Source organism: Delphinapterus leucas, chromosome 14 (genome assembly GCF_059928025.1).
Source record: "Delphinapterus leucas isolate spDelLeu-1000000601 "Yukka" chromosome 14, BTC_Dleu_Yukka2, whole genome shotgun sequence".
Lineage (NCBI taxonomy): Eukaryota > Metazoa > Chordata > Mammalia > Artiodactyla > Monodontidae > Delphinapterus > Delphinapterus leucas.
Window position 1 is genome coordinate 5,828,987 of NC_143142.1, and position 13,769 is coordinate 5,842,755.

General features: G+C 56.0%; 1 protein-coding gene across 31 annotated transcripts in view; it reads left to right on the plus strand.

The window, feature by feature from the left end:
• Positions 1-13,769, plus strand: part of NCOR2 (nuclear receptor corepressor 2) — a 224,483-nt gene that overhangs the window by 87,875 nt on the left and 122,839 nt on the right. For 30 of the 31 annotated variants that reach the window (XM_089894358.1, XM_089894378.1, XM_089894383.1 and 27 more), the window contains 2 exons: positions 3,243-3,356; positions 13,552-13,608. In XM_089894358.1, the coding sequence (XP_089750484.1) occupies positions 3,243-3,356; positions 13,552-13,608 (171 nt within the window). The remainder of the gene's footprint in view (positions 1-3,242; positions 3,357-13,551; positions 13,609-13,769) is intronic. The other variant, XM_089894375.1, reaches the window with a different exon arrangement.

A 13,769-nucleotide genomic window follows, 5' to 3' on the forward strand; every position in this document is an offset into this window, starting at 1 on the left:
GGCCACGTGTGGCTACTGTACTGGGATGGCACAGGAACGATGGGTGGGAGGTCAGCATTTACAGCCAGGCTGTCCAGACATGTGGGGTGGGCAGTTACTTCTCTGTGCCTCACTTTCCTCATCCACAATGTGGGGGGAGATATCACGTGACTCTGACCCTGGCTCTGGAAGCTGTATGAGCTGGGCCTCCTAACTCTGCCTTGGAACATTCACCTCTCTGAGCCTCGGTTTCTTGTCTGTAAGATGGGCACAGATGTGACACCACCTCATAAGGTTGTGAGGAGCGAACAGAGTCATGTGGTGAAAAGAAGTCCTCGTTGTCACTGTCGAAACCAAAAGAAAAGTTAACGTAAAGATTAATAATATTAACTTTATAATTTTAGTTTTAATATTAATTGATAGAAAGTTGATAATCTGCCTTTTCCTGGGTCTCCTCCTGCTTCCGTCTGTGGCATCTTCAGGTGTCTGCTCAGATGTCGCCTCCACAGAGGGACCCGCCCTAGCCTTTACAGGAGTCCTCATCCCCAGCAATCCTCTACCCTGGGGGTCAGCAAATCCAGCCAGATCCGGCTCGGTGCCTGTTTTTCTAAATAAAGTTTTATTGGCACACAGCCACGTCCATTTGTTTACACATCATCTGAGGCTGCTTTTATGATACAGCCGCAGGGCTGGGTGGTCACGACAGAGACTGTGTGGCCAACAGAGCCTAAGATATTTACTTCCTGGTCCTTTACGGAAAAAGTTTGCCACCCCTGCTCCAGCCCGTTATCCTGCCTGATGGTGTCACCATTTGAACTAATACATATTTTGCTTTGTGACACTGTGGTCGTCTCACGACAACGGTGTAAAAGCAGAGTTCTTGTCTCCTGTTCCCTGCTGTGCTCCTAGCAACGCCAGCACGTAGTAGGTGCTTCTTAAAAACTGTGGATTGAGATAGTGTGGCACATGTGTTGACCCTGGGGGAAGCAGGGTCACACCCGATCCCCGCCAGGTAAGGAGGTATGGGCTCCATGGAGGTTCAAGGACCCACTCTGGCCACCATGGGCAGTAGAGGGAAGGCTGGTGAGAGATGCTTCCCGGAAGCCAGTTCAGGGCTATGTGAGTGGAACTGGAAAGATGTGCAGTGGGAGGGAGCATTGATCCCAAGAGACCTCGGGGCTGTCGTTCGCCTGGGGGGACCTGAGGATGGTCCAGAAGCTGGACTGGTCAGTGAGGCTTGGCCAGCTGGGGGTGGTAGGTGGGTTTCCAGGATGGCAGCTCAGCATGTAGGGGGGACCGGGCCCCGGTTGGAGTCAGGCAGGCGTTGCCAAGGCTCGTGGAGTGCTGGGACCTTTAGTCCCCCTGGGCCTGGCTTTGGGCCCAGGCTGAAGCCACAGGCCATGTGCACACGTTTGTGACTGCAGCCAGAAGCCACGTGGCTCAGGGCAGCCCTCGATAGATTGTTGGGTTTTAATTCCACTTTGGCATTTTTCTTTTTTAACTAAAATTCACACAATACGGCTCATCTTAAGGTGGACAACCCAGCAGCCTTTAGTCCGTTCACAGCGTTGTACAACCACCCGTTCTATCTAGTTCTAGTTCCAAGACATTTTCATGACCCCAAAAGGAGGCCCCGTACACAGTCGCAGTCACTTCCATTTTCCCGTCCCCACCAGCCGCTAATCCGCTTTCTGCCTCTATGGATTTGTCTGGACGTTTTCTGTAAGTGGGATCAAACACTGTGTGGCATTTTGTGTCTGGCATCTTCCACTCAGCATCATGTTTTCAAGGTTCGTCCATGCTGCAGCCTGTGCCAGTGTTTCATTCCTTTTACTGCCAAGTAATATTCCACTGCATGGATGGATGGACCACGTTTGTTTATCCGTGCATCAGTTGATGGACGTTTGGGTTATCTCCACCTTTTGACTATCGTGAACCACGCCGTGAACTTCTGCGTTCATGTTTCTGAGCACCTGTTTTCAATTCTTTGGGTCTGTACCTAGGGATGGAATTGCTGGGTCCCGTGGTAACTCTGTGTTTAACGTTTGGTGCCTCAGGGAGGGGCACGTTCACTGACTGGCGAGAATCTCCTTTCTGGCTGTGTATGCCTTCCATTTCTTGGCTTAGTTTGTTTAGCGCTGTTTGGAGGGATTTCAGTGTTTTGGCAGGTGCTGGCTGCCCTTCGGAAAGCTACCAACAGGGGTCACTGTGGGACTGAGGCAGCTCGGCTCAACCCTCCGGGCCTTTGTGCCAGCAGAAGACAAAACGATCTTCTGGCTCTTTCTGCGTTGCTCTCCTCTTGGCCGTGTTTTTGAGTTCATAATGGTTTGCTCCATGGTCATGGGCAGGATGTGTGAGCCTTGTGAGCAAAGAACAGTGTTCTCATCTCACTCAAGATGCCCTGTCAGATTGTACGCCTGGGCACTGGCCTCCTGTGTGACCTTGGGCCAGTGTCTTAAGCTCTCTGGTCTTTGCTTTGCCTTTTGGGTATAAAGCAGACAGCAGCATGAAGGGAAGTCCTTTATGGTGCTTGGAGGAGGGGGGGTCCAGTATGAAGACCGCAGGGCAGATGACGGTAACGATGATGATGAGAAGCTGCCTTTTAGGTGCTGAGTGCTTTGCGTGCATCAGCTTGTTTAATTCTCATATCAACTCTCTAGGATAGAAACTTTAATTATCCCCACTTTCCAGATGAGGGAAGTGAGGCTCAGGAGTTTAGCAAGCTCCCAAGGTTACATAGCAAGTAAATAGTAGAAATAGTGTTCTGGTCCGGACAGTTTGGGTCCAGAGTCTCCACAGCCTCTCCTGAGGATGACGGTACTGACGGTGGAAATAATGGATAACGGCTGGCCTTCAGCGAACCCCCAGTCTGCACAGTGCATACCTTAACTCATCGGGGAGGCACAGACACGAGCCCCACTTTACAGATGTGGAAGCTGAGGCACAGCGGAGTTAATTAAGCTGCTCGCTGATGCTCACCTAGCTGATAAATCACCAAGGTTGGACTTGAACCCAGGAAGGCTGGCTGCAGAGCCCGGAGTTGGCCCTGGTTGGGCCCTCCCCTTTGGGAGCTGGGGCCTCTCCGCGGCTCGGAGTCCCTGCGGGTGACTCAGGGGAAATGGTTAGCAGCCTGACTTCCTGTGTGGGGCCACCAGCCCCGCTGCGCAGGGGTGCCGCCCTCCCGCCCAGGGGCAGGGGGCGCTGTCTCTCCTTCCTCCTGCTGGCGTGCTCACCACTCCACTCTCCCCGCTCGCTCCCCACAGCAACAGCTGGAGGAGGAGGCCGCCAAGCCACCGGAGCCCGAGAAGCCCGTGTCGCCACCACCCATCGAGTCGAAGCATCGCAGTCTGGTGCAGATCATCTACGACGAGAACCGGGTACGCCCTGACCTGCCCCGCAGAGCCCCTACACCAGCTTCTCCTGCTCTCCCTGTGCCGGCCACCAGGTGGGATGCAGGTGTCGCCGTGAAGGGCCTGGCTCTCTCCCGGGGCCTTGGTGTTCCCATCTGTGAAATGGGAACCTGTATGACCACCACCCCCACCCCCCCGCAAACCTGGGTTTGTGTGTGGGAGGGGGAAAGGGTGGCCAGCGGAGACCCGTCTTGGTGTGGCTGTGGTTTGTTCTGCTCAGACATGCCGACTGGTGTGGACCGTGGCTGGCCTGTGGGATGCAAATGAAAATGCAGGCATCAGGTCATAGGAGAGCTTCAGGGGCCAGTTGATCAGCGGGGGGAACGGGCAATCACTTAGGTACTCATGCAGAAGAAATTCCTGTAATGCAGAAAACAATAGTAATATTATTCATCACGACAGCAAACATTAGTTGAACAGCTCCTCCAGGCGATGGGCCAGGTTTTTTACATAGCAGTCCTCAGAGGGTAGGTATGGTGATTGTTTCCATTTAACACAGGGAGAAATTGAGGCCCAGAGAGGTTAAGTGACTTGTCCAAAGTCACACAGCTGGGAAGCGGTGGACCTGGGATTTGAACCCGTGGGCCATCAGATCCCAGGGCCTGATTCGTCAGCACTGACTGGCCTCTGCTTACATTTAGCCCTGGAAAGGGCTGTTGGATGGTTGAACGCAGGGTCTGTAGCAGACGGTGGGGGCTTATAGAGATCTGTGGAGGGCAGCTGCTGGGTGTCTGGAGGGGGAGGGGCTCAGGGTACCCGGAGCAAAGTGTCTCTCAGGGGCTGAACCCCAAGGCTTGAGCTGCTCTAGAGCCTGGGAACATGTGATTGGTGCCTAGGGCTGTAGCTCCAGGCAGGAAGCTACTGGATCAACTGGTGGCTCTGCCTCCACCTCTTGAAGCTGCAACAGATGCAGGATGAGACTGAACCTGCTGGAGGCCTGGGAGCTGTGTGCTGGGCCTTGCAGGGCCGGTCACCCTTCCATGCCCTGGCTCCCTACCCCAAATAACACTAATAACAATCACAATGATAGGAGAACTCAGGGGCCACATGTGCTTTAGCCAGATGTCCTGGGTTCACATCCCAGCTCTACCACTTCCTGGCACTGTGACCTTGGGCAAATTAATTAAGTCTCCTTGCAACCCATGTTCCTTACCAGTAAAATGATGATAATTATAGCACCTACCTTATACCATGGTGTGGGGATTAAATGAATTCATTATGTAGTGCCCTTAGAACAATGCCTGGCACCGTGTAGGTGCTAGCTGGCACTATTAATTGTTGTCATTGTTGTAGTCTTTGTTATTCTTTTCTTCTTGTTGTTGTTTATATTTTGCATGATTTCATTTATTCCTCTCCAGACCCATTTAAGATAGGTACTATTATTCTCTCTATTTCACTCATAAAGAAGCCATGGCATTAAAATAAATAAATAAATAAAGAAGCCATGGCTCAGAGAGGGAAGGTGACCTACCTGAGACTGCACAGCAAGTGAGCTTTGAGGCTGGGGATCGGAGCCAGGGTTAAGTTGGCTCCAGGAGCCTGTGGTAGGGGGGACAAAAGCAGAGCCCCAGGCAGCCCCTCTGCCTGCCCTCCCTGATCCTTGGGTGGGAAAGCAGGCACAGTTCCTTCCAGCAGCTGTGGTGGCAAGTTGATGGCTTTGCCCAGGATGTCACCACAGTGCCCTTGGCCCTTTTTGGGGGCTCAGTCTTTTGGGGGCCGGCAGACTCTAGCAGGCTGGAGCCCTCAGCCCTCCCCAGCCAGACTCGAAGGCACAGGCCTTTGGTGCCCCCTGTGGGAAATTGGCTCCACGTTCCATCCCAGCCACTCGTCCCCGCTTCCCTGGGGGGTTGCCTAAGCAGTAATTTGGGGGGTCCCCTCCGGGTCTCACCAGGTTCTCCCCAAAGAGCTATAGCTACAGATCTGATTGGTCTTTGGTTCCTTGGCCTCAGCACTCCCCCTCCCCCAAGAGCAGTTAAGACACTCCTTCCCAGGTCTTACCCTGGGTGGTCTCCCTGCCAGAATTCCCGCTTCCTCCTGCCCTGATTTTCTGCAGCTCTGTGTGAGGGAGGGTGGTGGGTGGGCCTGGATTCCAGTCCAGCCTGTGCCCTCATGAGCTGGGTGGTTTATTTCACTTCCAGGCCTTCCATGGTCCCGGGTCCTGGCCACAGTCTTTTTTTTTTTTTTTCTTCATTTTAAATAAATTTATTTATTTCATTTTTGGCTGCGTTGGTCTTCGTTGCTGCACGCGGGCGTTCTCTAGTTGCGGTGAACTGTGGCTACCCTTCATTGTGGTGCGCGGGCTTCTCATTGTGGTGGCTTCTCTTGTTGCGGAGCACAGGCTCTAGGCTCACGGGCTTCAGTAGTTGTGGCGCGCGGGCTCAGTAGTTGTGGCTTGCGAGCTCTACAGCGCAGGCTCAGTAGTTGTGGCGCACGGGCTTAGTTGCTCCGTGGCATGTGGGACCTTCCCGGACCAGGGCTCGAACCCATGTCCCCTGCGTTGGCAGGCGGACTCTTATCCACTGCGCCACCAGGGAAGTCCCCCTGGCCACATTCTTGAGGCCACAGAGTTGATGTGGCTGAGACGGTGACTGGAAGGGCTTTGTAAACTGTGAAGTGCTGTGCCAGGAAGGGTCCAGGAAGTCAAGATTCTTGGGTACAAGAGGCAAAAACTTAGCTCAGACTGGTTGAGGCTTAAAGAGGGGTTATTGAGTCTCGCAATGAAAGTTGGTGTTAGTTTACTTCAAGTATGTGTGGACTCAGGTGCTCAAACAAAGATGTTTGGGAGCGCTCTGTCCCCACCTCTGCTCTCTCTGTGCCAGTGTCATTCCCCGGCGGGGTTTCCCAGGACATGGAGAAATGACTGCCCGCAGCTCTAGGCCCACTGACCACTCCCAGGCCAGGTGGGAAACTCTTCCCAGACGTCTCAGCAACAGTCCCAGGGTTGGCTCTCATTGGCTGGCTGGAGTCACGAGCCTACTTCTCAGCCAGTGGAGGCCAGTGGATTTGAGTACGCTGATTGGTCAGGGCTGGATCTTAGGCCAACCTCTGGAGTCTGGTGGTGGAGTCAGCCCCCTCCCCACCCTGCCCCAGGGACTAGATAGAGGAGGGGGGCGCTTCTCCCAAGAGGAGGTCAGGGGCAGTGGAGCAGAGGCTGGCGGGGCCTATGCAGCCTGTGCCCCCGACCCCGGGCTGGTGCTTACCAAGTTGGGGTCCCAGAGCACAGGCATTGTCCTCTCTCCCCCGCAGCGCCTCAGGCTGGGGGCTTTATGCCCATTTATGCTGATTTCATCCTGATGGGGTTCTGACAGTAAGTGGGAGTCACTGGCCTTCCTTCAGCACTTCTACTCCATATTTTCAGATGAGGAAATAGAAGCCCTGGTTAATTTCCCCGCGGCCTTTCAGCTAGTGAGTGTCGGGCTAGGACTCCAGCCCTGGTTCCTGGGATTCTGAGACCAGGCCTCTGCCTGGTATGTTCAGGTGCGCAGGGCGCATCACACTTATCCTGTCCATTCATTCATTCATTCAGCAGCCGTGTAACCGGACATCTGCTCTGGGCCTCCCACTGTTCCAGGCACTGGGGGCGCAGTGGTGACCTCGGCCCCAGCCCACTCATGTTGGCTTTCTGTTGGGGGGAGACGGAATCACACTCAAGCCATCACATGCAGGCACAACGAGGGCCTGAGGAAGTTGCCCCTCCTTGTCCCGATCCCCCTTTCTTTCCTTTCATCTCTGCCTCACTGTGCCCCAGCCCCGTTGACCCTTGTGCTTCCTTGACTGTGCAGGCGTGCTCTCGCCTCAGGGCCTTTGCACTGGCTGCGCCCTCTGCCCGCAGCTCCTTTTTCCCGCTGGGCTCACTCTGTCACTCGTTCAGCTGTTTGGTCAAATGTCCCCTTTTCAGCCAAGGCCCATTTTGACCCTCTGTTTAATCCTGAAAACCGTCAGCGCCTCCTCTCCCTGGCTTTAATTTTGTCCTTTGCCCTTGTTCCCACTGGACATAATTCATATTTTCTTGTTTATTGTGTTTATTGTGAACAGAGGCTCTGTGAGGACAGGGATATCTGTCTTTCTCTCCCAGCTATATCTCTAGCACCTAGAACAGTGCCTGGCACACAGTAGGTGCTTACTAAATGTCTGCTGAACAAATGAATGAATGGCAGAGGGTAGGGAGACTCTTCCTCCGGAAGAGTCCTCTGGTTTGGGGGCTGTGGGGACTGGCCTCTGCCCCCAGTGAAGGCTGGCGGGGGTCCCCCTGCCTGGGCTGAGCCTCAGGGGCCGGAAGCCGAGTGGGCAGGAGCCCCTCAGATGCCTTGGGCAGGAACAGCCAGGACTTACTGCCCCTTGGGGGATCAATCGGATTAAATTTTAATCCTCCTTCCTTTCCTGCTGGTTCCTCTGAGAGGCGGACACAAGGGTCTGTCTCTAAATGCCCCACCGGCTGGAAAACGCAGCTTCCCACCAGGCAGGGCCTGCGTGGCTGTTCTGCAGACTGGGCTCTGGCTCATCATCCCTTCGGGGCACGAGGACGAGGCGTCAGCGCGCACAGGGTGGGGAGGGGGGGTGGCTGCGTGGCGGGGCCGGGCAGGTGCACACAGATGGCAGAACAGGAAACAGAGTTCTTCTAGGCCTTGAGGGGCAGGAACGGGCGCTGCAGGGCCAGGACTGGGAAAGGCCTCTTGGAAGCAGTGGGTGGGCCGTTGCCCCGAGGAGGGCATTCGGGCGTGGGGGTCACAGCTCAGGCGAAGGCTCACAGAGGAGACAGGGTCTCCATTGATCTTCAAAGGGAATGTGTCGGGGGTGGGAGGTGGAGGTCTGGTGGGTCTGGGAGGATGCTCACACTTTGAGTTTGGGTAAAACAAACACAAGCGGCATTCGTCAGCGCTAGCAAAGGATGTGTAATTAAGGGACAACTGGCACAGCGCTGGTACTCTAGGAATTTAGGGCAGTGAGCAATCCAGGTAGACGTCCTGGGGGAGACTTGAGCTAGGTCTGCACGATGGGCTCTGTTGGGAAAAGGTAGAAGGATATTTGCAGTGGAGAGGACTGTGGCCTGTCCAAAGATGGTGAGGAAGCAGAACTCATGGAGGCCCTCTGATGGCTGAGGGTGAGAAAGAAATCAGAGAGTAGGACCCAGGTCCTCTTTGGTCTTTGATTTTAAGCATCTTACTAGTAAAGTTTTTTATCCAGTGTGCTTATGACTAAGCGGGACAGAGACGAGCAATTCTCTTGGTGATGACCAAGACTGTGAAGCATTTTGTAGAGCATTCTGGGGGTCCAGGCACCCTGATTCTCAGCTTCAGACTCCTTTCCCACCCGAGTCATGATTCGGGGCTTTCAGAGCAGCGGCTCAGGCCCCGTGCCGAGCCGGGCTCTTGCCTCTGCCTCTGCGTCTGGCCGTCCTAACTGCTCCTGGCATCCAGGGCTTCCTCCAAATTCCTCTGCCTACAGGGAGCGTTGTCCTAACGGACTTGTGAACAGGAGTCCACGAATTCCGCCTCACTCACTCAGTCGTCTCCGTCACACACCCGGGAGGGCTCTGGAAGGGGTCTTCTGGCTGCTGGTACAGACAAGGACACCGGGCCTCGGGGGTAACTGCTCCCCGAAACGCTGTAGCACTTGGCAGCTGGACGCGGTGTGGAGGGCTGGTCAGCGGGGGCCTAGAGGGAGATAGGGGCTGGGCTCCTGGGCTTCCTAGGTAGGTGGGTGCTGCCTTCACTGTGCAGTAGAGGAGGGTGAGGCCTGGAGCTCAGGCTGGAGTAGGCAGCTGACGAGCTAGAATGGGGGCTCCAAGGGGCGGGGCGCCGGCCAGGGGGCTGGTCAGCATGAGGTCCGGCCGCCCTGCTCATCAGGAGCTGGGATAGTGTGTGTGTGTGTGTGTGTGTGTGTGTGTGTGTGTGTGTATGTGTGTATGTGTGTGTTGGGGGGTACACGTGCACACGTGTGTGGGTTCGTGTATAACTGTGGAAAGCTGTGCTCATATGTGTGCAAATTGTGTGCGTGGCTCAGCAGCGGTAGAGCCCGTGACTTCTATGCATTTGTGCATCCATGCACATATATATGTGGATACACGTGTGTTTGGGTCAGCACGTGTGGGCGCAGCTGTGGTTATGTGTGCATGGATACGCCCGGGCGTTTGTGGGTACACTCGTTAGCTACGTGGCATGTGTAGAGGCACGTGAGTGGCTGTGCGCACGTGGACGCAAAGTGGCTTGCATGGGGCACGTGTGTGACTGTGTGTTTATACTTTGTGCACGTGTCCACTTGGGTACACTAGTGTATTTGTGCATGCTGTACACATGCATGTGTGAAGGCGTGTGTGTGTGAATCGTCTGGTATGGCACACATGTGTATATGTTTGTGCTTTTATAGATGTAGACGTAGTATTTGGTCATGTGGGTCCACGGGGCTTGTGTGCACCTGTCTGCACAGGTGACTAAGGTCTTTCGTGCCCCAGGTGCTCTGGCCCCCGGGAGGCCAGGCCGCTCGGACCCTGGGGTCCCCAGCAGGAGGAGTGCCGTCTCCCTAGTGAGACCCCAGCCCGAACCCCCAGTGTCAGGCAAGAGCCCTGGCGGCGGGTTGAAGCCAGGGGCGGGAGGACTGTCCCGTCCTGTTGGCTTGTGCTCCTGGTTTGTCCCCTGCAGCTGAGCAGGGTGACCTCACGCAGTGACTTCCCAAAGGCTAGGCTCTGTGGGAGACCCCGTGGGCCTTGGCGAAGATTTTGGCTTTGGTTCTCGTGGTGGCGAGAAGCCGTCAGCCGAGCGGGTGGGAGGGAGTTTCTAGTGTGGGTCTGAATCTGTGACCGTGCTCCATTCCAGGGTGTTGGGGGGAGCCTCCCCTCCATTTGAAGAGGGACATTAAGAAAGAAGTGACAGCATACACTTTGTTCCTCGCAGAACTTCCTTGTAAAAGTCCTGGGAGTTTGGTACCCGGGGTGAGCGCGGCTGTCGCGCGGGGGGGGAGACTAAGGTCCAGGTGGGTGAAGCGACTTGCCGAGGGTTAGAGCAGAGTGGACTCCCAGACGCGGGCCCCTGCTGGACAGATGTGTGTTTCTCGAAAGGCCTGTCTGTCTGGGGGAGGGGCCCAGGAGGCAGGACATCCCCGCCAGCTCCGCGAGAGCTGACAGCAGATTTCGTACCCACCCCACACCCATACAAGCTGGACCCGTGAAGCCGGGAGCGGGAGTGTGGTAGCACGAGGTGGAAGAAGTGTCCCCACGAAGACGTGAAGAGGTGGGGTGCCGGTTCAGGGCCTGCCTGTCCCAGCCTTTAGCTGCCACTTGAGCTGCGTACTTTGGGTCGGCTGTGTGACCCCAGCCTCAGCTTCCTTGTGTGCAAATGGGGCTGATGCTAGAACCTTCCGCAGAGGGTTCCTGCAGGAATCCACACAGATGGGGCTTCTAGAGGATCCAGCCCCGGCATGTGTAGGGGGTCACCTGGTGTGAGCCGTGGCCTTGTCGTTATTGTTGACAGCAATAATCATAACAGCCGGCCCTTACCCAGCTCCCACCGTGTGTCAGATCCTGATTTTCGCGCGGTGCGTGTGTCAGCTCATTTAATTCTCTTAGTAGCTGCATGGGGCGGTGCTGATGTTATCCCCGTTTCCTAGATGAGGAAGCTGAGGCTCAGGGGTGGTGAAGGGACTTGCCCAAGACCACGCAGTTGGCAAGTGGATCAGAGCCCAGGCTGGCTGGCCGTGTAGCCTTGCTCTTGGCCGCCCCGCTGCCCCGTGTTCCAGTGTTGCGGCATCTTTAGGACTGTTCTGTGGCAGGTTTCTTCTGGGTGAATCGTAGGTGTGCAGCCTTTTGGAAACTGAGTTGTGTTAAAAGGCCCCAGGGCCGCTCAGGGCTTAAGAGCAGAGCCTGGGGGAGGGTCTGTTAGGGAGCAAAGGAACTCTCACACCAGGTGCATGACGGAGAGTTGGTGGCTCAGGGTGCACCTGGTCGCCTGGGCTCCCCGTGGCTTTGGCAGGTAAGGAAGGGGCTCCTCCCTGGTCTCTTCTCCAGGGGCTACAGGAAGCCCCCTCCCCAGGTGCCTGTGTTCCTGAGACAGTGAAGCTGTGGTTGAAGATGGAATGCACTCTGGTTCATACGACACAGACAGGCTTCTAGAGGCCCTATACGGGTCCCAGATCTGAGACCCAGGCCCAGTCGTGTGATGGGGCAGTTTCCAGTGGCCCAGTTGCTCCAGACCTGCCCTTCCTATGTTTGGCATCATTCCTTTATCTAGATGGGCAGTTGCTGCTGATCCCGACAGAGCCTCATAAATGCACACAAACTCCTATTCATCCTTCAAAACCCAGCTGTGTATCCCTCCTGTTACCTTTCTGGAGAGAGTGACTTTGACCTGCTTAATGCCTCCCCCATATACCACACGTACTTTTCCTGCCTGAGCATATTAATCTGCCATCACTGCTCATGACCAAGTGCCCACTAGACTGGGTTCATTGTAGGCAGAGGCCGATATCATTCATTTTGTTTCATGCCCTGATGCTTAATACAGAGTGAGTGCTCAAATGTTTGGGAAGCTACCCTGTTCCCTCCTCGCCCTATACCTAGTCCTTCACTTGGTCCAGCTAGGGAATTCTTCCTCTTTGATACCCCATGGCTGACACTTTCTGGCTTTGAGGTGTGGCCAGGCTGGAACCTCTCCCACTCCACACCCCCCCTCCCCCAATAGAAGACGCTGGACCCATGCCTAGTGGAGGCCCTGGATGGGACCAGCCCATATCTTTCTCCCCTCTTGGAGCTTGGAGATCAGAAAAAGGACTTTTCCTTACATCATCTTTCTGTGCCTCAGTTTCATCAGCTGTGAAATGGGGATACTCCTTAAATCTGCCTGACTTCGTGTTATGTGTGATTCAAGTATTAATAACGCGTGCCGTGTGCTCAGTGCTTGACTCATAGTAGGTTCTCAATAAAATGGCCATCGTTACAGTAATAATTTGCCCCCTGCTTTCCCGGCCCCCAGCCACGCTCTGAGCCTGCTGCTCTCAGGGTTTTGGCTTGCACAAAGGGGGCCGAGATCATGGCTTGCTCTTGGGTGGGCTGGGCCCAGGGCTCTAGGCGGAGCTAGTTCTAGGCGCCAGCTTGAGCCCACCTACATACCTACCCTCTGTCATGGGGGCTGGGGGAGAGGGTGAGGCTGGCCTGTTGCCAGCACCCCTCCTCCCTGCTACGACACCCGAAGCCTGGGCCTCGAATTCTGCTGTGAGCAGGGCTCTGGGTCACCCGCGTTTAGTGGGTCTGGATTTGGGGATCCTTGAGAGACGGTTTCGACCTGTTGATGGTGTCTTGCTTGGCTTGTCCTGCCAGCCCACGCTGAGTCCTGGATGGTCTTCCTGAGTTTGGCTGAGTCAGGAGCACCCAGCCTTTCCTGGGTCGCAGGAGGGGCTCAGGTCTCCCACGTGTGCGCCGTGGGCACCCTGCTTTCCATCTGACAGAGACCCGCCCTGAAGTCATCACCTTCCACAGCTCTCTGCCCACCCCGTCCCCAGGCTGGCCCGGCCGAGCGGGCCCTGTGGTCCCTGCCTGGGGGCCTGGACCAGACACAATGTCTGCCTTCACGGCCAGGGGCCCCGGGGGTCCGGCCTGTTGAATTCGCAGCCGCTAAGCCCTTTCTGCCATATGTTCCTGTTTTCCTAATAAGTCCGGGTTGTTAGTGGGGAGGCGGGGAGGCCCCAGGGCAGCTCAGAAATAGTCACATGATTGTGAAATACAAGAATCCTAGAAAGGGTATCTCCCAGCGCCTCTATCTCGTCCTCCCTCCCCCTCCTCCTGTCCCCTGACTGCGGAGGTAATTGTAGACACCCAGCCGGCTTCCAAGGCGCAGGAAGGCATCTCGGGCCTGGCGGGAGCTGTGCCCGCCCCGGGCCCTGGGGGGCGTCAGGCTGGGGGCTTCAGGGGCCCGGCGCCAGAGAACAGGGTGCGTTTGTTCGAACCGAAACTTGGCGGGCTTGCCAGGGCCACTGCGGGGATGCTGAGGCCCTCAGTGTTTGTCTCCAGCCCCGGGAGGGCTTGTAGGGGGACCCTTCCCCGGCCCCGTCTCCGCCCCTGGGCCTGGATGGGCATGCTGGGCTGGGCAGCTGCCTGCTGGTGTGTGTGTGTGTGTGTGTGTGTGTCTGGTGGTGTTTTTTTTTTTAATTCCTCCTCTTCTCCGTCACCCTGCAGAAGAAGGCCGAGGCTGCACATCGGATTCTGGAAGGCCTGGGGCCCCAGGTGGAGCTGGTGAGCTGGGGAACAGGGTGGGGCGCTCTGGGAGGGGGTGGGCAGGGGGGCAGGTGGGGGTGAAGGGAAGGAGAAGTCGTCTGTTGCCAAGCCCTGTCCTGTCCTCGGAAGGGGGCAGGAGATCCACCCTTCGGATGAGAGGGGTGGGCAGGCCGCACTGG